This window comes from Aythya ferina (assembly GCF_964211825.1).
Source record: "Aythya ferina genome assembly, chromosome: 5".
In the NCBI taxonomy this organism is placed as follows: Eukaryota; Metazoa; Chordata; class Aves; order Anseriformes; family Anatidae; genus Aythya; species Aythya ferina.
In genome coordinates this window covers 26,025,894-26,048,948 of record NC_140301.1, presented here as the reverse complement: position 1 = coordinate 26,048,948, position 23,055 = coordinate 26,025,894, and the positions used below count along the sequence as shown (strand labels likewise).

Sequence of the window (23,055 nt, the reverse complement as noted above, 5' to 3'; positions counted from 1 at the left end):
ACTAAAACACCAAACTTCAAAGAACAAGTTGCATCAGGTTTAGTGATGTTATGTGGACTTATGTGGAGAGGTTTGCTCACTATACAGAGCAGAGGTATACCCATTATATAAACCTTTGTATAGAGTTTTACCCACTGTAGCTAACCTGTAATTTTATAAGAAATTTTCAAAATGAGGAATGTTTATTTGGCACATTCCACTTCACTGAAATGCTGCTACAGAAGCTAAAAATATATTAATTGGTAAAATCTACCTTAATGTTTCACTTATTTTTAAATATGTGAAATCTGATATCAATACCTAGATTACCTATTTGATTTATGCTCAAACGTAGTCGATAATCAATTTGGGCTTGAAGTTCCCTGCCCCCATCCTGTGTTATGTGGCTGAATAAAAAAGGGAAGGTGACCATCATACTTCCAAGCAGCACATTTGTAGAAGGTCAGAATGATTAAATTCATTCTCAATAATGTAGTTTTTCTGTTCATGCTTTTTATTGACAGTCTTTGTTGCTTAAAGAGCCTTCATTGCTTTTTTTTTTTTTTATTTAAACAAAAACGTAGCAAAGAAACAGATGTGTCCCATATAAAATATGCAATAAATCTTGTCTCACAAATTCTTTTCTCTGAACTTTCTGACAGAAACTGTCAAATATCCACTTTAATTCTAGTATAAAATGTTCACTTTGTGTCATGGCGCCAACCACCATATGCTGGAATAAAGTCAGTAACCAGCAATAAAAAAGGCAACATACACACCTTTGAAACAGTACAAGCAATCAACAGTGAGAAAGGTCTATATAAATCTATGGAGAATTAATCTCAGCTTTGCCACTATCCTGCTGTGCATTTACAATGAGACTTTGCTCCCGACCACCAGAAGTAGCTTACTTTGCAGAAGGAGTGTATCCTAATGAGGGGAAAATGTATGGAAAACAAAGCAGCAGCTTTTAACCCCCCTACTCCCATCCTTTGGATCACCTAGAAGAGCATGTCCTAGTGTGTTCAAATGTGTGGGGCCACTACACATCACACATTGCTGTACTTTAGCTGATCATGTGAAACCAATCTTTAGTGAGTTCAATCAGCAGAAATTAATTTCACTTCATAAATCATTGTTATCATTCCATAGGAGGAGGCAATGCTATGGCTTTTCTCTCCTGAAAGCTTTCAGTCCACAAATTTCACAATCTTTTTTGAAATTACTTATTCTTTATATAATTACTTATTCTTTACCCAGCAGATTAGCTGTTGGTTCACCATCTAATTAATTTTTATTTTTTTTTTATCCCCCTCATGTTTTTGAGAAGACCTGTTTCCTGTTGGTTTAAACAATCATTCTACATGTATTTTAAAATATTGCCTTGTTACAAAAAATTTGTTGATCCTAAAAGTTTTTATTTCTGCTTACAATATGAGATTGTAGTTACAGAAAAGCTGGATATTTAGTTTTCCCAAATACAGAACAGATTGGATTTAACCTTCTTCAGTTTGAAAGGATTAGAACTAATTTTCCAGTTCTGTAAACTGTTTAGATACATTTAGTCATCTCAAAGAGTAATCTGCAAAATCACATTTGGAATTACAGTACAGAATTAATTAAATAGAAATTGGAATTAGTATATATTTTCAGAGTTTTAAAATGCTTTAAAAGCTATTTCTTCTCTAATACCACAAGTATGGGAGAATGAGAAATTAATGGTTTAATTGCACCTTAACAGAATACAGTTTCAAATAATGTAATTGGAAAAAATTGAAAAATGTACTGCTAATTCTTGTCTTCTAATTAATAACTGCAGAACATAGGAAAGTAAGACTAATGATAATTCAAATTTTAATGAAACAGAACTTTTTCTATACAAGCTAACTGAAAAAAAAACAGCTTTAATTTTAAAATCTACTCTCACAGAATACAGTAAAAGTGTTGAGATAAAAAAAATACATTTTAAGAAATGTAGGGCTTTAGTAAATACACATAAAATGTTTTATTTTCATAGTTGGTTATAACATTCTGGTAAAATGACCTTCAACACTTTTTCTGAGAAATTTATAGACAGCATTATCACTTTTAAAAGAAAACAGAATTTCCTAGTTTTTTATTACCTATGATAGTAAACACTTCCTTGAATGTGTTGCTTGAGTGTGTTCTGCTCGTGTTGTGTGCCTCCGTATGTATACTGATATCTACAATTTGTGAAGTTTTGGTAACATTAAAAATACTGAACATTTTATAATATTTAACAATTTCTGTGCACTTAGTGTTAATTAATTAGTCCTTGCCAGTACCTAAGGTACAGGTTGGTAAATAATATTCCTGATTGCTCATAGGGAAAATAGTTTGTTAAGCAACATTCCAAGACTGCACAGAGACTCTTTGTATGATAGAAACAGTTGCACATTGGTTGTGGGTTTCTTAGTTAAAAATAATTTTTGTACCACTGCAAAGGAAAATAAACTTGTAAGGACTGGTTCAAGGAAGCATGATTAAGACCTCATGGCAGCAAGTGTTCTGAAGATTGTTTTGAAAGGGTTTAAGATGTCTATACCAGTATTTAAACTGTCCAAAAAATATGCATAGCCAAATCCTATGTTAAAAATGTGACATTTTCTAATTTAGAGAAGAGGTAAAGGAAATGAGTCATATGTGATCACACTGCCTGTTGTTTGTTCCCTTGCCGATAATTTTTAATGGACTGGCCAATTTTGACCAAATGTGACAGAGTTAGAGGTCCCTAAGATATTAAGCTTCTAAAATCTCAATAAAAATATGTGGCTAAATAGAGAAGAGTGACCCTATTAGCCTTCTAGGGAGAGAAAGACTGTATCATGAACTCAACCCATAATTAAACGTTAATGAATCCATCTGGGAACTAACTCTAAAATACAAATCAATAATAGGCCAAATTTCATTTGTTCCATTGCTCCCAGACCTCCTTGCTTAACTGATACCATAAAAGAAGGATCTGTTGATTCTAATATGCTGGAATAGAAAAACTGTATTAGACATACAATGAAATAGTTACATGTACTTTCCAGGTTGTCCGTCAAATTTCAGGAGTTCATAAAGACAGCAAATTAGAAGTTAGTGACAAGCTAAAGAAAGCTAATCAGATTATACATATTAGAAAAATCAGTTGCTTGAACTGTGTACACAGAACACTTAAGGTTTTGTGGTGATTTTTTTGTTATTGTTATAAGACAAAAAAGCTCCTGCATGAGAATGGTGAACCAGAGTGGAACAAATTGTAGTCATATTAAGTATGAATTGTTCAAATTTGAAATTGAATACAATCAAAATTAAACTGGAAAATGTCTTACACTAAATATTCTCTCCTGTTCGCTATATTTATTTTCAAAGTCAATTCTTAAATAGTAAGATTTATTTTGTATGGAAATAATGCAGAAGTAACATAATAATGCATAAATAGTAGAAACTTCAGTCCCTATGCATAGCTCTAGGTACATAGATTTTTCATGAGTATATCTCTTCCTACAACAGAATAGACACATGCTTTAGGATTTCTGACACTGCATAGTTTGCTAAAATATTTTAAATTTATTGGGAAAGGCTTTCAATCATTAAAATGAAAAGCATAAGTGTCTGAAATAACTATATTCTTTTTTTTCTGTAAGCACCATGTCTGAGAAATTTTATGTCCTATGTAGCAATGCTTATGATGTGTTTTCTGAAAGCAAATGAACCATTCTGAAATTTCATTCAGTCTCTGTGGAATGTAAAATTTTATCCCAATAGCGTATCCTCAGTACAATACTTATTCTTGTCAATTGATCCATTTTTTCAAAATGCAGTACAGATTACGGCTTTCTTTCCATTTTCTGATTTTACATTCTCTTGCATTCATATGTGTATGTCCGTGAATATTTTATTATTTGCACTTGATACCTGTTAATTTGTTTAAAAAATTCAATTCCTTTGATTTCATTCCTTTAAAATTCACATTTCAAGAAAGGAGATTTTGGCAGTGTCAGGTAATTAAATGTATTTTCATGTGTTACAGCATGCAGGTTGTTCACTTAGATAGTTTGCAATGTATTTTAATGATTGACTTTTTATGCAGCACCCTTTCTTTTTCTAGCCAGTAAGGTAACACTAATAATAAAAGGATTGAATGGATGTTGTGCATGAGTTGTTAGCAACATACATGTGGTTCTGCTATCATCATCTAATCAATAAAATCTCATACTGCATTGAAAACTACAGATTAACATGATAAATCAAGTGACTGAACACTTTGGCTATACTAATATATACAGACATATATACACACACTTATACACACTCTTTTGGAGAAAAGAGTGCTTTCTGGTAGTGCTGTTAAAAGGGAAGAGAAAGGTCTCTTTTCCCCAGACTTCACACCTTGTGTATGTCTTGAATAAAGGGTTGCTTAAAAATGAAATTTGTTTTAAAGGTTTCACTGGTAACAGTTCTACTGAAAGCAAAAACAAGGGAGACTAAATCCATCCTGATGTAGAACCTGCTGTTCTTTATATTACTGTAGTGTCTAGGATTTTAAATCTGTCTAGAATTTTGTATGAAAACAGAACATCTGTATTTTTTAATGATCCTCTCTAGTCTGTGTATCCATCTAGAAGGCCTTCTTTGACCTTTTTTCTCACCCTGCACAGTCGTTGATTAAATACATTTGTGAAGAAGTTTCCCTTTTATCATAGAATCATAGAGTAGTTAGAGTTTGAAGGGACCTTAAAGACCATCTAATTCCAACCTCCCTGCCATGGGCAGGGACACCTCCCACTAGATAGATTGCTCAACACCCCATCCAGCCTGGCCTTAAACACTTTCAGGGATGGCTCAGATGACTGTATGATGATTGTACTTGAGCATGGAGACATATATAGCGTACTTCTAACTATAGAGTCTTCTGACCTCAACATCTGATATCCAAGTATACCTGCAATGCATAATTTCGAAGAGATTTGGATCTGTTACCAAATGGTGGCATTTCTTCATGCTTTAAAAAGACCAAGAAAATTAGAACAATTGTTGCTTCTGTAATGCCACAGAATGTGACATTTAGCACATTGGAAAGATAACCCAATCCTAGCTTCTCTGGGTATACACCTATCTTATTCAACCCTTGTTTAAAGGGTTAATACGTTTCTATCTTCACAAATTATGGGTGGGCTTCTTTTGGCTCTCTTCTGGCATAACTGCTTAAGAGTTTTAGTCTTGACTAATGGTGAATGTGAGTTCTTGTATGCTTAGGAAATGTCCTGTCTTTTGTCTCACTGTCCAAGCTCTATAAAGTTCAGAGAGGAATATCATTAGGGGATTTGGTTTGGTTTTGCATGTTTAGGGTTGTTTCTTTTTGTGTTGTTTGTTTGGTTTTGCTTGTTTTCTGTGACTGTGTCTTATCCCAGATTCTGTTTTAATGTAAGTGTGGTTGGTTGGAAAAGTCAGAAAAGACCCATTTCCTTACTTGGAACAAAAAAAAAAAAAAAAAAAAAAAAAAGAAAAAAAAAAAAAGGAGAAATGCCTTGTTTTAGGGTAGCATTCCACCCCCCAAAACAAACAAACAAACAAACAAACAAACAAACTATAATTTGCTAGTCTCTAAATATACATGAAGCATATTTAACTCAGCCTTGAAATAAAAAACTAAGAGTTATGATTTCTATACCATAACTGCATGTTCTCTGGTCATTCTCATAATTTTGAAGGTTCTCATTTCTCCAGAATGTTTGTAAAAATTATAAAAGGTTATGCACAAGATCTTTTAATTTTGAAAATAATAAGATATTGAAAAATGAAAAAGCTGTAATGGGTGTAATGGGCACAACTAAATCAGTAGATTTGAGTGAATTATTCTTCTTACATGCATTCATATACTTAGTATCAGAGAGAAATTCCAGAAGACTTTTCCACCCAGTGTTAAAAATATTGACTAGCAGGCCAGGTGTAACTCATAGTTTTACACAGTTGTGTCCACGCATTTTTCTTTCTTTGCCCTCCACTCATGGAGCAAGCTGTCTCATCCTTCTGCTTTTGTCTTTTGTTTACTGGCCTTCTCCAGTGTTCAGTGTCTGTCATTATCCAATATTTACTTTCCTTTGTTCTTTGGGGAACTATTTCTTAGCATCCAGATGTATGAAGAGATCTTAGTTCTGTTGTAGCTGGGAGTTGCTGTGCACTTATTAGAAACATTAATAAATATTTTCTCATAATTTCTCAAGATAGTGTTTGGCATGCTGTTTTATCCTCAGCAAGCAGAATATGTTTCATTAATAAAGTTTGTTTGTATTTTGTTTGTTTGTTTGTAGTTTTTTTTTTTTTCTCCTTACCACTTCACTCTAGTACTGTTTGACTCTTAGAATTGTTACAGGATCATGACTCTTCAAATGCTTACTTCTGTATTTCAGTAAAAAGAAGTTGTTAGAAATATCTGAGGTTCATAAGGCAAATTCATAAGATTGTACTCCATTTATTTTCTTATTCTTTTAGCTAGATACAGATAGCAGGATGAATAAGGCCAATTTTGTTATAGTTGTTTGTATTGCAAAAGATTATTCCAGCAGCATATTAGATCTGCATATTTTGTCAATAGATGTTTTCCTTTCAAAACTCTTCTCTGTAAAAAGATAAAAATTCTTCACTGATCCTGGTTTTCATATCTGTATTAGAAGAAAACATATTCATTAACATTGTCTGTTAGTCATAAGATAGGGTCTGTGACTTTATTCAGTATCTTAACCAAATTCAAACAGAAGAGTATATTAAGAACCTGCATTTGGAGATGAGACTAGACAGCAAACTACATTTGTCAGTTTCATTTTCAAAGGTAGTCAACTGTAATGACTGAGGGCAGACAGAAGGGTGTCACCTTACCAAATACAGTTTATGGTAAGTCATTTTGAAGGACCTATGAGTAATCTGTACACATTACAAAATTGCAGATTAAAAAATCTGTATTTTGCAATGTATATCTGTATCTATATTGTGATTTGGTGCGGTAGGATTGGATCTGTGGTTTGAAATAACAGAGACTAATGCCACTATGTATGCAACAGAGATCCAAGCTTTGGGTTAGATTTAATCTGAGGTGCACATCTCCAAACCATGTGTTTCAAAACTGTCTGAGTCTCAACATCTTAATTTCAAAGTAATGCTTTTAAATAGTTATTGGGTAAACATGATTATAGCTAAAGGAGTGGAAAACAGTCATACATATAATACAGTTACTTTCTTGCTTCCTCTTTTCCCTTATGCAAACAAACACACTGTCATATTAATGTAAACTTTGCATGTTCTTTCCTAGAAGTCACACCTTTTTTCCAATTTCTATAATAAATTAAAATGTCTTTCCTCTGTCTTCCCTTACTCTGCTCTTATGAGATTAAAAAAAACAGTAAGTGGGTTCTTACCACCTATAGTTATATAACCTATATATAACCTGTAGTTATACATGTATAAGCCTATAATCATGCTATCCTTGCCATTGTCTTCTTGCTTATGTGCAGTTGTATCAGGGAACTGAACTGATGATACTGGATTTCTGCTGTAGCTCTGAATGTAGCTATGTGGGGATTTTGGTTTACTTAATGTTTTTTGATCTCCTCAACAACCAGAAAGAAGTTATCAGTGTAATCATAAAGCATACAGTTTTATACATAGTTCAGATTTTAATCATCTTTGTAGTTAATTTTGTATCAGGATGAACTATCAGAATTCTCACATTTTCTACTTTTAATGATAAAAAAGTATATGAGAGCTGTGGAAATAATGAATTTAGTAGATTAACTTTAGTTGAATTTCTCAGGAGCCCAAAACAAACACATAAAAGAGACCTGCTGTCATAGCTGTCTTGCCACCAAGATTTGAGGTGGATAATATAATGGTATAGAATTCATTGTTTTCCTGACACAGGACACATAACATTGTTTCTACTTTTGCCATAATGAAATACTTGAATAAGTATCTACAACACATTCACTCAATATATATGTAGAATTTAATTTGTTTTGTCCATGTGCAGCAGTGCTGTGAAGTAAACCATTTTTAAGTGATTTTAGCTTAGTATGGATCTCTGTGAGGGTACCCCTCTCATGAAATTGGACCAGTGGCCTTGTATGAAAAAATAAAAATAAAAAATGTTTGTAACTGTATTTCAACCAGTGTATGCACTACTCCTATTGACGGAGCAGCCTGAAGATACAATTCTTCATTTGGTATCATTGCCATGTCTGAATTCTGTTTGTATTAACATTTGCACTTAAATAATTTTTCTGTTATGGAATAGGAATAACTTTACCACTTCAGTAATTTGTTTACATATGTAGTATTCAGCTGCAGCTAAATTGACTATACTGTATATGGAATTAAGAAGAATTGATCAACATTTTTGTAAAAAAAATATGCTTTTGCTTGAGGATCCAGCTCAGGAAACATTTTCAAAAGCAGAGAATGCCCATCCTTTGAAAACTGAATCCCTTTAAGTAGTTCATGTCAGCACTCTGTAACAGAGGGGTTCACATTCACTGACTGTATTTCAAACTCTTGGCTTCTTTTTCAAAAAATGATGTACATACCATACATTTAAAACTTAGTACATGTGTTTTTATTTACCAACTTCCTGAACGAAATGTGATAGCTATATGGAACACTTGGTGTTAACTACGTTCAGTACCTGTTCATCAACTTTCAATTATTAACACTGCAAAAATGGATTTAAATCTGAAAGTTTTTGCAGCAATAAAGGGATATACAGCAATTTATTTATTTTTAATCTGAAACTCAAGTCTAATTATTTGGGTTTTATTTTGATAAATATCTATTTCTATATATAATAGTATCAGATTTTAAATGACTTTTAAAATCCAATACACCTTATTGCTACATTAAAAAGCATAAATTTATGTACAAGATATAAAAATTTAAAATTGGTAATTTTTTACCACCTTTGTTATATTTAGTGTACAACCTATTTTGAATTTTGAATGTAAGAAATGTTAAATATGTAGGATCTCTAAAACATTATGGGAGTAATTTATATATTGGAAATGTTTTTTATTGGCAGCTAAAGAAGAACGTAAAAAAGAAGAGAGCAGTTTGGAAAATGCACAAAAATAGTAAGTTTTTTGCTTGTGCTTTCTAACAGTTTATTTTTGGTCAAAGATATTATTGATGTAGGAACAGAGTAAATGGAGAAAAGCATCTGAACTTCAGAGAATTAATGTACTTTCTGAAAATTTCTTATGTAGCCTTCCAGGAAGGAGATCAGTTGAATTTTTACCCAGTCTTCTGTTTGATATTTTAATGGAATCATTGAATCATAACATTTAATTGAATCAGAGTCTTACAGAATATTGTAATAACTGATTAACTGCTTAACGTAGTGAAAATGTGTTTCAGTGTCATAGAACCTTTTTATCACCTAAGCTATTGAATGCAGTATACTAAGAAGCCAATGAAATCTAACTGTTTTTTGTTGCCTGAACATCTATTCCTTACTTAGGCCTGTGGAAGCAACATATGGGAAGAAATAAGATAAGTTGATTTCTGAATAGATTAAAAAAAAAAAAAAAATTAATAAATCAGTATTTATAATAAATATTGTTTACCCCTTTTTTTTTTTTTTGAGATTGAAGTATCTGCTTTTAACCTTATTTGTGTTAGCTATGGAACTCTTTATATCAACGAAGGTAGTTTTAGCTGTAAAGATATCACATATGAAAAATTTATATCCTCATACATTTTGAGATTGTTTTGCTCTATTCATATAAAATGTAAACCAGCTGTAAGACAGTTTAAAGAAAAGCTTATAAAACATTTTTTTGCTTTTTTTGAAGAGCATCCAGATAAAGAGTAATAGATGAGGTTTCTTCATCTGAATATTAGAAAAAAGTAGTTTTCTACATCATAATGTATATGGTCATATGTGCAATTAAATTGATTTTTAACTTCAATGAATATTTATTCTTCATGGTCTATAGGTAGATTTGTTGCAGTCTGTATTTTTATCTTAGATTTCTGAGCCCTGAGTGACTTGACCTAACTGAGACACCCAGATCAGAAGAGTGATCTAGACAATCAGAAGAGAGACAATCTTACTAGATAATCAGAAGAGAGAGAGGCACCTCCCAAACTCAATTCAAGTCTTAGGTGAACTGTTATCATTTGCTGCAGAGGGTGGCAGAAAGTTGGCTGAACCTGTTGACTAATATTAGCTGGAGAGGCTCTTTACTTTCTGCCTACCTCCAAACTTTCCTTCTCTGGCACAGTTGCTCTAATGTTCTAGCTTTGTAGCCTTTCTAAAGCAGAGTACATACTTTTGTACTCAGGGGTACAAAAGTATGCTTAATTTGTAGTTGACTTAAGGAATTAATTGTCTGATAAAGAGTTTGGGTTTCACAAATGCTACCGGAATGTTCAGTGTTTTAAGTTACTGATAAAAAGATCTGTTGCTCCTAAAAGTCAAAAAACAGCAGAGGAAGCTAGAGCAAGCTAAATTAAAGCAAAACAGTGCTACTTGGGGAACATCTGAAGATGAAACACAGAGAGGGGCGGAGGAAGAAAGAGAGGGTGTAGAAGAATTCAGAATTCAGGACAGCTATAGTTGGAACAGTGAAGGTTTCAGTTAGGAAGGAAGAAGAGATCATGACGTTAATAGGGATGTTGTTATATGAAGCAAACCTGCAAAGAGTTTCTGGTCCTACTGTCCCTGACTCAGCTGTCCTAGTCAAGTTGTATGAACAACTGAGGAGTACTTTACCAGCTGAGTGTAATTGAGATGAAAATCACCTTCACCCTGTCCAGTAGAGGTGAACTGTTTTAACCGTATGACCGATGAAGGCATTTTAGTATTTTTAGTGTTTGAAATCCCAGAATGGTTAACACAGACATTGAAAGCTGCATTAGCTTATTTATTTGTTTATTTATTTATTTACTTTCTCCTGGTAGTGTCACTACAGGACCCTTCAACTTGGAATATTGTGGGCTTATTGATACTCATTTCACTGTCATTCCTTTACCGTTGATCAGCAATTAACTGAATATATTTTCATGTCTCATGCAAAACCTGTGCGAGAAAATTAAAGGTTATCATGTACAAGGATTTAAAAAACTACCAGCAATATGGGATATTCTCCAACATGTCCCAGAAGCTGTATGTGTCTTTAAAGAATCAAAAAACAGAGCATATGGCTAGCGTATCTCAAGTCTGAACTTCCTTACTCTGTAAAGCAGTTGGAGTAAATTTTGGTTTGTTTTTGGGGGGGCATCTTCTCTGTCTTTGTATAGTTACTTTGTATTCTTCAAGCCTAGCTAATACTTGATGATGACCTCGGCAAGTCCATATGAAAACATACAATGGACTATGCAAATACATGTAGAAGTTAAGAAAGAAGTATTTCCTCAAGCTGCATCTGTTGTTCAAGTGACATCTGTTTAATAGTTGAGAGACTCTTAACAGATCTTTCAAATACCTCTTATTTATTTTATGTTCAATATTTACACTTCCTGTATTTTAGATTTAGGACCAATTGGCAGCTATAAAGAAAAATATAATTTTCCTTTGTTTAAATAAGTTTGTTTTTTAAAGAAAAATGGATTATTTTGAAATATGTTGTTACCTTTATTTTAAAATTATGGCATTAGTTTTAGTAAGTTTCACCAAATTTTACAGTATTTGTGACATACACTTTCCAGAGAAAAGTGATTCAACCTTTACAAAAATGAACATACTATTTTGTTTTGCTTAGATCAGTCTCCTTGTACTATCGCTAGTAATGTGAGTTGCTTCATTTTATCTTACAAAGCAATGTCATAAAGGCAGTTAAAATGCCATCAGAAGTATCTTTTGTTATAAAAGGCTACTTTGAAAATATTCAGCTGCATTTGTATCCATTCTGGATACAAATACTATATCCACACTATAAAATAAAAGGGCATTACAATATTGGCAATGTATTTTCATAAAAATAATTGCTGTTATCTGCTTATTTACACACTTGGAAGGAGGTTTATTTTCTCTAAGAGCTTAGCAAAATGATTATTGGCACGGACTGTGGCTTTTTTTGCTACTACTCAGAATTCTCCCTAACTACTTGAACGTTATTTCTAGCCTAACCTGGAGATTTTTTATTGACTTGGCATATGACTCTTCTGTAGTCCTTCAATAAAGATAAATGGCAAAATAAGTTCTCTATGGAGCGTTGCAAAATTAAAGACGTAGATACAATATAGCATTTCCTTTAATACACTAAATCCAGTTTTTCTGTTTAAAATTGTTTTGACTATGTGACATGTCTATATGATAGCTCATGCATCTGTAAGTTGACCTCCTAGGAGTGAGGTAGGTGTTGGAAGGTTAGTTATACTCAGCATGAATTGCTGCTATGATTTCCAAGGCTAAGGGGAAGTTACGGTAATTACCAGCCTTGACTACTGAATCAGGAACCAGTCCTCAGAGAAACTGTTTCCCCTGTGGTCTTATGTGTTGACAGTTTCTTTTTCCTCCCATCACAGCTTTGAAGAAACAGTGGGATACTTTGGGATAAAGCCAAAGCCTGGTGAGAAGGAGATCACACCAAACTATGTTTTCACGGTGTGGTACGAATTCTGCAGTGACTTCAAGACCATTTGGAAACGAGAGAGCAAAAGCATTTCCAAGGAGCGGTAAGGTTCTAATAAAGTCATTAATACCATTTTAGATGTCTGGGAAACTGTTCCTTCTCAAACCCAACAAATTATACTCCTATATTTCACAGGCGTCATTGTTTTCTTTCAGATCTAATGGACATCAAGGAAAGATTATTCCCTCAGGGTGCGTAGGAAAATTCACCAAAGGCATGCTGTCCCCACAAAAAGATAAACACATATAATCTGATAAATTACACTTTTGTAACCCCTTCCAATTACTAGCTAGTAAAATGAAAGGGGAGCTGTGCTAATTTGTAACAGATTGCTTTTCTGTGCATTTTCATGTTGAACTAGCCTAAATGAGGCGATATTGCTGTCGCAGACAGTACAGACAAATAAAAGTGAATGCTTTTCCAGTTAATATACTGCACTTGCATCAAAGGGAAGCCCCAGAGATTCAGGCCACACTTAGCACTGTGTTGAAGCCCCACACTGGATTTACAGCACCACTTCTGACTTTTGGTGTCCTGCTGAGGACATCAAACTACTTGCCGCTAGATCTCACCACAGACTCCTGATTTTATTAGTTAGAGTAAAAAAAATATATATAAACCCTTCAATTATTTGCTTGATTTTCTTAAAGAAGCTAAAAATCTTTTACAAACAAAAAACACTTCCACTACAAGGGAACCATGTTTACCATATCTCAATTCATTTGAAAAGACCTAAAAAGTGCTAACATTGTCATGCCTTGGAGAAGAATGGATTAAAAAAAAAAAGTCTAGATCACACATCCATTCTTTTTTCTGTAGTTAGCACCTTGATGGTGGGATACAATTTCTCCCTTCAGATAAATTGATTTAAAGTCCCTTGTAAATGTTTTAATGCTATATTGGAAATTGTAACAAAACTCAGTTTCTTAAAACAATATTTAAGAGATCTTTGTTTCTAAGTAAACTACTATGTTCTGTGCTTTCCTACTAGGGTGAGATGAGAACTTCTTATTGTTTAATAACAATTTAAATAAAATGTAAAAATCAAAATGTAACTAATATTTCATCAGTTCCTTTAATATATACCCTTAGTCCTATTCATAAATGTAAATCAGTATCAGTAGAATGCAGAATGCCAGTTAGTATATTTTTTCAAAGTAGTGATACTTTCTGGGTTATACAGACTTTTTTTCAGAGTTCACTTCAAATTATTTTTGTAAAGTTTCATTAATGTCAAAAGAACAATGCATTGTCCTTTACACTCAAAATCTGGGTGATTCATCGAGTCAATGTGCTGCTGAAATGAGGAGCCTTGTGTAATAAGTAAATTAGAATGGCAGAAGAGCTGTTTTCATTATGCTAAATTGCTTTGAATGTACTACTGAAAAGAAGAACCTCAGTAAATTAGAGTGATGGGAAAACTATCTTAATCATTTGAAAATGTCCTGTGAAGTCATGACCTTTAAAGGTTCCTGTTTTATGAAGTATGAGATTAACAGTTGATGAACTGCTGTCCAAGAAATTTTGAAAGAAAGCCATTGTCATTGTGCACATTGGTAACTAAAAACCTTAGTATGACAGGAATGGACAGCTGTCTTCCTTAACTGGCTAATTAATTGGATTCACTATTTGTTTTGCATTTTTAGAGATTGTAATTAAAAAATAAAAAATAAAAATGTTTATCTTCAACCAATTATTTTGTTGTGAAGGAAATTTTAAAGAGGAATAATCGACAGTATAAGTCAATATTTTCAGTCTTGGGTTCTGAAACTGAAGTATTGACATCATTATGTAAATACTTTTACAATTATCTTACTCTTCAAATTTCAGGATGAGCTGCAGAAGCATAAAATGGATCTGAATTAGGCTGTAGAATACCTAAATTAGATTAGATTAGAATGTAGATACCTAAATACGGATTTCATTGTTTATAGAGTTATGTTAATATTAGTATTGGGTTTTAATTTCTCTCTCATTAAATACAGCTCAGAAAATTAAAACATTAATTATGGTATGCCATACCAAATCTATCGTTAAAAACATATTAGCTTAAAATTCATAATAGTAAAACTAAATCAAAAGATTTATTCCAAAATTAAAATTTTATGTTGAAAACAAGCTACTTTGGGTTGCATAACAGAAACTTTAAAATATTTGAGTTTCATGAAAAAAGGATACCACCTTTAAGAAAATGACAACCTCAGCTGCAAGAGCCTGTTTTGTCTAAAATCCACTTGGCTGCTAAATGTAACACAACTGTAGAAATCTAATTAGATTTCTATGAGGCTTTTTTGTAAAGTAAGGGAAACACTTTAACTGAGCTGTCCTGCACTTAACCTACCATGAAAATAAGTTAGCTGCCTGCAAGATATAGTTGAATCATTGTCTCTTTCCTAGACAAAATTTGCACACCATTTAGAAAAGCAAGACAGAATTGCAGATAGCTAACAAACTTAGATAGATACAATAAATAAATGACTGTAGAGATAAAATGAAGAAAATCTGAAAGGAAATGAAGGAACATTTTATTTAGTGTAAATGTGCATCCAGGTACATCAAGTTTTCTGCTTTCTTCTGTTTATGAAGTTTTAAGATACTAGCCAAATTGAAGACTAAAATGCAGGTATATTTTTCTGGCAACAGTGCACTTATACCATGGTAGATTACATGTAATTCCAGTCTCACTTCCTTTTTTTAGACTATTCATTTTATTTTCAGTGGGTATGTCTGTGCATTCAGAATCAAAAAAAATGTGTATTAATAACAACTTGAATACATTTAATTTATGGGAATGCCTACCCATAAATCTGTTAAAGCATTCAAGATCTGCTAAAGTATATTTCAAGAGAATATTCTAGACAAGTCTCAATGTAGGGGAAAAGTATAAATATAGAAAAAATACAAAGGAGTTTGTAGTGACTATTTTCATTACAAAATGTGATTGCATGTTTTGCAGAATAAGTGTGACAAGGATTGTCATTATGTTTATGCTTTACATATTCCATATGTACATACATATTAAAGGAATATACTTACATATTAACAATACTTACATATTAAAGGAATTATTGCTGATAATTTTTCTCATTGCTTACACTGTACATACCATGTATCTTACACAAAAGTAAGATTACAGCATAGTTGCCATACTGGATTAAGCCATTTCTTTCAGATAGAACATATATTAACATTTCATAGCTCAGGAACAGAAATCAGAAAAGAAAAAAGAGAAACAAAGTTTGTCTCAATGGCTGGAGAAGACATGATCATTATTTAATGAAGAGAAATACATGCTACATTTTAAAAATAGGGCAAGTCCTATTTTTGAAAAGTCCCTTTATAACACATTTTTCGTTCTTGAATTTTATCTCTGTCACAAAGCATGTTGATGGTCTCAACTTAATCTTGTGAAAAAAGCTATAGTGACTTTTTTGGTACAAAAGCAGTAACACATTCAAAAAGCAAAAGGTCTGAATGTAGCAGTGTAAGTTGCTAATATTAAAGAGGAAAATGTCTGAACAGTAAGAAAGACACTGAACAGTGCCCAGTAAATATTTGTTTATTATAGTAAGTTGGAGTTGGCTATACTTTTCTCCTTTTTTCTTTTCTGGTGTTAATTTACTAAATACAGAATGAGTTGTATTGGTTGCTCACTGTTTCAGAACATGTAGAGAGTAAGTTTGGGGAGTTCTTGTTTGTAACACCACATGATCATAAGAGATACCCTGTGAATTGCAAAAGCTCATAAAAATGCTGGCCAACAGAATATTTAGAATCTTTAACCATCAAGTAAGCTAATCTATGAGACTATTTTGCACCTTAGAAATGACTGAAACTTGACAGAAACACTTGCCACAGAGGAATTGAATTGTATTTTCATTTTCAATATTACAGTCACCAAGGAGGAAAAATAATCTTTGGTTCAAGATGTTATACAAGTTTTAGATTATCAGATTTACTTTATAACTTGATTTTAAAAGTGAATTTCCATAACTATATCTTCTAGAAATGGGGAAATTTTACATAAGGCTGTGTTATACAGTTGTAGTACCAACATTTCTAACATATTATAATCATAACCTTCCTATCTTATCGTAATACCTATCATGATTCTCTGCACATGCACACAACTCGAAGACATAGAATGGGGAAAGTAATGAAAAGCATAATATTATAGCATATAGCATTACAAGCATATTAATGAAAAGCATAAAACATTATACAGGTACTTGGAATAAGAAAATGCATAAGCCAGATGGAATTCCAATGATATTACAAATATAAAGTAACTACTTGATAAAGAATGTGTGCATGATTTACTAAATCAAGTTGTTATTCTTTAGAAAAACAAATAAAAAATTGAAAAATACCAAGAACTCTAAGGTACCAGAGCCAAAATTAAGCAATAAAGGTTTGCCATGTATCTGAAGATGGCAGCTAGAATCTGATTAAAAATGCTGGCATTAGAGGCAGTGGCTGCATGAACCAAAGTGATTTTGGTACGAATGCTTGTAGTTACAGGTCTGCATATCTTGCACATATTAATGTGTTTTTGATGGAAAAGTAACTAAACCTGTTGTTTTCAATAATGTGTTGCTATATTGTAACCTATAGTACATGTATCTCACAGATGGTAACATCCTGTCTGGAACCCCTAAACAGTACAGATCTTTCTATCATATATTTTGTTTACATATTATATAGTCACTGTAGTGCAATAATATTCATGCCATATATATTTTACAGTAGTTTTGGAATCTGGCCTACTGAGTTGGAGGTGATAGGTTAAATATTGCTGAGCATTGGTGAAGTCTGGGACACTTCTCTGTGTTCTTATTTCAAAGGGAGAAATGCTAAGCAGTCTCCCCTCAGTACCAGGGAAGTTATATCCTTTCCCTATCCTTTTCTTTTGCCAGTTTTCACTCCCTCAAAACCTTTGTCTAATGAATGTCATGTGTCTGTCACCTAAGACAATGAATAAAAAAAAAAGGTGAGAATCTAGATTTGCAGCCATTTTGATCAAAGTGTACTATGGCAGAACACACTGTACTGAGCATTAGTCTAACTCTGCAAAAAAGGCATCATCCAGCTATCATAAAATCTGCTTATCTGGTTGAGTGAAGAAAAAAGAAAAATGTGGCATTCTACATGGCTACATTCTATAAGCATTTTGAGTAGAAATTACGTGGCCAATGTAGTCTTTTTTCTATATGAGAAAGGCAGAGTTGAAGTGGCTGATGAATTGCAACATGAATTAATAAAAAGTTGTACCAAATTGTTTAGCAATGCAGACAGAGAAAAAAAGGAAGATTTTACACGCTTCTGAGGTTAAAGTATAGCTATAGGACAAATCAGGGAGATAATTATGATTTACAGGCCTGTGTGGCAAAACAGAAATGGCTAGTTTCCATACAGCAGATCTGGCAAGGTGCTGCCCTAAGGCTCTTGCTCTTGGAAAGAAAAGCAGTGTTTCTTTTTAAGTGTTATTAGGAAACAAATGTACAACAAAACGGAAAACATTACTGAATCATTATATAAATCTACAGTTGTCTATGTGTAGTTCTGTTCCCTTCCTTTCCAGCAAGATATGGAGAGAGAAGAGAAAGAATGATCAGGTACAGAACAGCTTCTGCATAAGGAACTGTTTAAATAAAGTGGGATTTATAGGCTTGGAAAAGAACCTAATGAAAAGGATGCAATAGAGAACTGTACAGGCATGAAGGGCAAATGTGAAATAATCATTACATACCTCATCTAATACTACAGCTGAAAAGCATCGAATGAAACTTGCAAGTGACTGGTTTAAGCCGAATGCAATGATGCATCTTTACAGTAGGCATACTTAATCTGTTGAACACATTGCCACCAGATGTCCCAGGTGTCAAAAGTTTGCATTGCTTCTGAATGGTGACACTACAAATTCATATTAGAAAAATCTATGAAGGACTGAAATGTGAATAGAGTTTCCAGCTGCAAAAGTATTCTGGGGATTATCACTGAATGCTTTGGCTATCCTTACATGCTCCTAGGTATTTGTTAGTATACAGCTCAAATGGACTGAAGCATGTTTTTATTCTAGCCTATTGCAGCCTTTTTTGGCCTATCGTTTCCTTTTAGTTTAGCAATAGCTTTCATAAAGGCATAGAATTAGATTTTTTTTTTTCTTGTGATTACAGAGCTGAAATTTCTCACCTGTAAACAGATAATCAAAGTACTGTCAGTAGATCCAGGAAAAAATAGAAGCAAACCAAGTGTGTTAGCAATTAGAGGTTTTGGAGACAAATTCCACTGATAACATACGTTTTGCTATGTATGTACTGAATTAGTGAACATTTATTCTAAATACAGTTTAAAGATTTGATCAATAATGATGAAGTTCTTTTCAGAAGGCTTGACTGAAAGCTTGAATAGCCAATTGTATTGTACAGCACAGTAATAAAAGTGGACAATGTTCAAACTTTGAAGTCTGTTAGAAGGCTTCTGTTTGTGAAGCTAACCGAGGACTCCATCAAATAATCTGCCAGGCCAGGTAATACACAGAAGACTGAAGTGTAGGCTGCCATGTTTTATGGGCTTACAGTGTTTTCAGGAAGCTGTGCTGTTGTTTAAGGATTAGTTTATGGTCTGCATACAGAAATTATCATATGACTGAGAGCAGTAAGGCATATAACACATGAAAGGTATTTGAGCTATGGGGATATTTCTTAGTCTCTCAGAGGGAGTCACTGTTTAGCTGAGCTTAAGGATCTGAGATGGGTATGCAGCTTGGCTCTAGGTTGAAAACTTGATGTTAACCATAGCTGCCCCTGCTTGTTCATCTCCACCCATATCAGATTTGAATTGCACAACTATTCCTGTGCCAACACAGTCTTATGGGAGAAATTTGAACTTCAAGTCATGGAAAGCTCAAGTGGAGTGATCATTCCAAGCTATTTCATAACCCTCAGCTATCCACATAATCCACCAGCTGCAGGGAAGGAGCTATAGCAGCAAAGAGAATGGATTATTCCAGACTATCAAGAGTTGAGAGAGAACCAGATCATTTTGTCTGTTTTCACACACCAGTAAGGGTTGAACATACCTGAGTAGCAACTGGCTTGCTTAGAAGGGATTTTGTGTATCCTGACTGTGGGCTTTGGAGCACAGAATGGGCCGGCTCACACCTTCTGCTGTCTGACTCAAGCCAGTACCTGCCACATACAGGCAGGACAAAAATAAATTATATTCACATTGATTATAGTAAAGATCCATACACAATATTAGACTCATGATTCCCCTAATTAAGAATACGTTTTTGTCACTTCATTCAGTTTTGTTTTCCATATTGTGTGGTACTGTGTCATCCTGCTCAGTATTACATTTGACACCACATATTCTTTATTAATTAGGGTATATTGACCTCCTTTGCTCACTTTTGAATGAGAGTAGTGTTTCTTTTGAATGCATCCATATTGGAGCTAATCAGATTTTAAAGCTGAATTGATTCACATTCTTTAATTCTTCTTTTTTCTCCTTTGAAACACACTGAAACACCAAAAGCTATTAGTGTTTAATGTCTTGGAATGGTAAGTAGACCTAGGTTATGTCATTCACTGATTAATACTGCCCAAAACACAATGTGTGAGGAATATCTATGATTTTATTACCTACTCTACTTGAGAAGATTATAAAACATGCATTAGAAAAGCAAGTCTCCACTGAGGTGACCCTGACAGAAGTAAATCTTCATCTGTTTTCTGTAAAGACAAGTCAGTCTTTACACAAGCTAATGCATCTTCCTATGCTATTCTATACTGATACAGGAAAAAAAAAAGTAACTTTTTGTTCCACCTGTTCCTTTGCACGTCTCCAAACTCTCCTTCATGGTTGTGGCCCTGTTCATGTGAGCTGCTCCTGTGTACGTTCATTCACACAACAAAAACTCAGAAGAAAGGGGTATATAGTAGTTGGTGGGATGTTTGGTTCATGTTTTTCAGCCTATGCCTGCAAGTCGAAAATCGTGAAGCTCTGTCTCAGAGCTAGATTCTGCTCCTGTTTCTCAAGGATAAGGCTCTTGAGGAGACTCTTGTCAGACTAATTATGTATATTAACTGAACTTCCATGAATCTAGAGAATGTATCAGTACCTGTTGTCTTTCCTGCTGGTTATTGTACTATCTTACTGATTTCCCGACCTCCCTAGGGAGCCCTTTTACTATGTAAAATTCTGCATCTTCTCCCAACTTCTGTGTGGTGTTTCACGTAACACGTAAGTAACAAATGAGTTCAAGTAGCATAAAGTGAGTAACCATTTTAAAGCCATATTTTGTAAACCTCACTCATTTTCACTAAGAAACTCCTTAGTCCAGTACATCTGTAGTAAATGTTTCAGTAATGTTTTTAAAAGTCATCTTAAGATGTTTTGTTGGGCCTTGTATTTAACATAAGACTTCAAGGCATTCCTTCTATTTTCAAAAACTATTTTCTTTTTCATCAAATTTCTATAAAGTATACAATGTTAAAATTGGTTGCCTTCATTATCATCTAATATAACTGCAGTTACAAGTAAGAAGGGAAATTTGATAGAATATTTATTTAACTTACATTTTGACTTTGTCACTAAGCTTTTGTTTTACTTCAACTTTGAACAAGTAGTTGCTGAAGAATTAAAAGTAGCTGAGGAAGTTATACTTCTGTAAGAAGTTAAACAATTTACATCTATATAAATTCTCATAAGCTGTATCTACTACCTTGAACAACTTTACAATAGTAACTGAAAATAGTAGCATATTGTGTGGTATGTTTGCACATTGGCTAATGACATAATATGTGTGTCTAAGACAACATCAGAGAATATTTGTTAGTTTAGTTCTATCCTTTCAATTGTACTTTATATGTAGTTCTTTCTGTAACTTATCTCTAATTTTATTTTGATTTTAATATATTTCTGAAAGTATAATCTGAAAAAAATAAAAGTTTTTCAAATAAAGTTACACTATTATATGATTTATACAAACATGTAATTATTTTTATTTGTGCTAGGGAAAGGTAGTTAAAAAAAAAAGAGTGAACAGCAGAGGCTTACCAAAGTTTTATTAACAAAAATTGTCTAGTCACTAGATAATTGTTTTTTATGTGATTTGTTTATTTTTACTTACCTGTTTCAGTAACAGTGTCAGTCAAATGTAATGCATATATTCATTTTTAGATGAAGATAAAGGATATTGTGTGTTTGTAAGTTATGTGTTCATTTCTAAAGTTTTTTCATGAAAGTGAAACAAGGGAAAGGAATGAAAGGAAACAAGGGAAAGATTATGAAAGGAAACAAGGGAAAGATTAGGCTTCTGCCACTAAACAAATGGATGATTTTGAATTTGGATGGTTTTCATACCATTTCATTTTTCTCTTTTCAAGGACAGCGCTTCCAGACACAATAGCCAGTCCTAGTATCCTACCCATGTGTAACAAAGATTCGTTTTTATTTATTAGACACCTTTGCATTGTGGTGTTTCACTGATGTAATTACTGAGCTAACCGTTTTGTTAAAGTCAAACTATTTTACTTTTAAAATCCCAAAGAATTACATTCATCTTAAATTATGCACTTATGTTTCTGAGAATGCCTGCTAATCTTATCACTCATACGTTAACCAAGTAATTTCTTTACTCCCTAGGAGACCAAAGAGCAATATATAATGTCTGTCATTTTTATGAGCCAAATATCACATGATTCAAATCATGTTAGTGAGCTGGTTTATTTTTATTCTGTATTCCAAGCTATTCATTCTATTTAAAAAATTCCAGGTTTCCTGGCAGTGGTGCAAGTATGGAATAAAATACACAGAGCAATGCCTAAATCAGTGACAAGCGTAATTTTCTTTTCAAGTCCAAAAGTTTATAATCCCTAGAATTCTCCCTTCAGATGAAAATGTAGACACTGAATGTTTAAAAATTATTCAGAAAACAATCCTAGAATGTGATAGAAAATAAAAATGTGGTGGAGATAGGGAAGAGTTTAGAAATTGATCCCTCCGTATGATTGTGCTAAACCCGAATACTGTCACTTGACATGCATTATCATCTTTGCATAAACTTTTTAGCTGTGAGGAATGGCATGCCATGTCCAGTGGCTGCTGTCATCTATCATAAAGGAGCAAACTGTAGTGATTAACAAAAAACTAAAAAGATGGAACTGTATGTTGCAGCTTAGTTGTTTACTTGTGGAAACAGGGAAAACTAATTACGTTCTAAAAAGAGTGCAGATATGTTTAAAAATGTACAGAATAGTAATTTCGTATTGGCATATTTGAGGGTGTGCTACAGCTTGAATCAATGTTGTAGCTAAACAGAGTTGGAAATAAGATCACTTAAAGGTAGTGTAACTGTTTCCTGCTGTTTTTAAGCTCTGAAAAGTGAGACAACACCAATAACTACCTAGGAGAAGCTTCTAAAATGCATACCTCAGACAAG

At 33.2% G+C, this 23,055-nt stretch overlaps 1 protein-coding gene across 4 annotated transcripts in view; it reads left to right on the top strand.

Moving 5' to 3' along the window:
• Positions 1-23,055, top strand: part of FMN1 (formin 1) — a 205,441-nt gene that overhangs the window by 170,912 nt on the left and 11,474 nt on the right. For all 4 annotated transcript variants that reach the window (XM_084522357.1, XM_084522356.1, XM_084522359.1 and 1 more), the window contains 2 exons: positions 9,053-9,104; positions 12,502-12,651. In XM_084522357.1, coding sequence (XP_084378483.1) covers positions 9,053-9,104; positions 12,502-12,651 — 202 coding nt within the window. The remainder of the gene's footprint in view (positions 1-9,052; positions 9,105-12,501; positions 12,652-23,055) is intronic.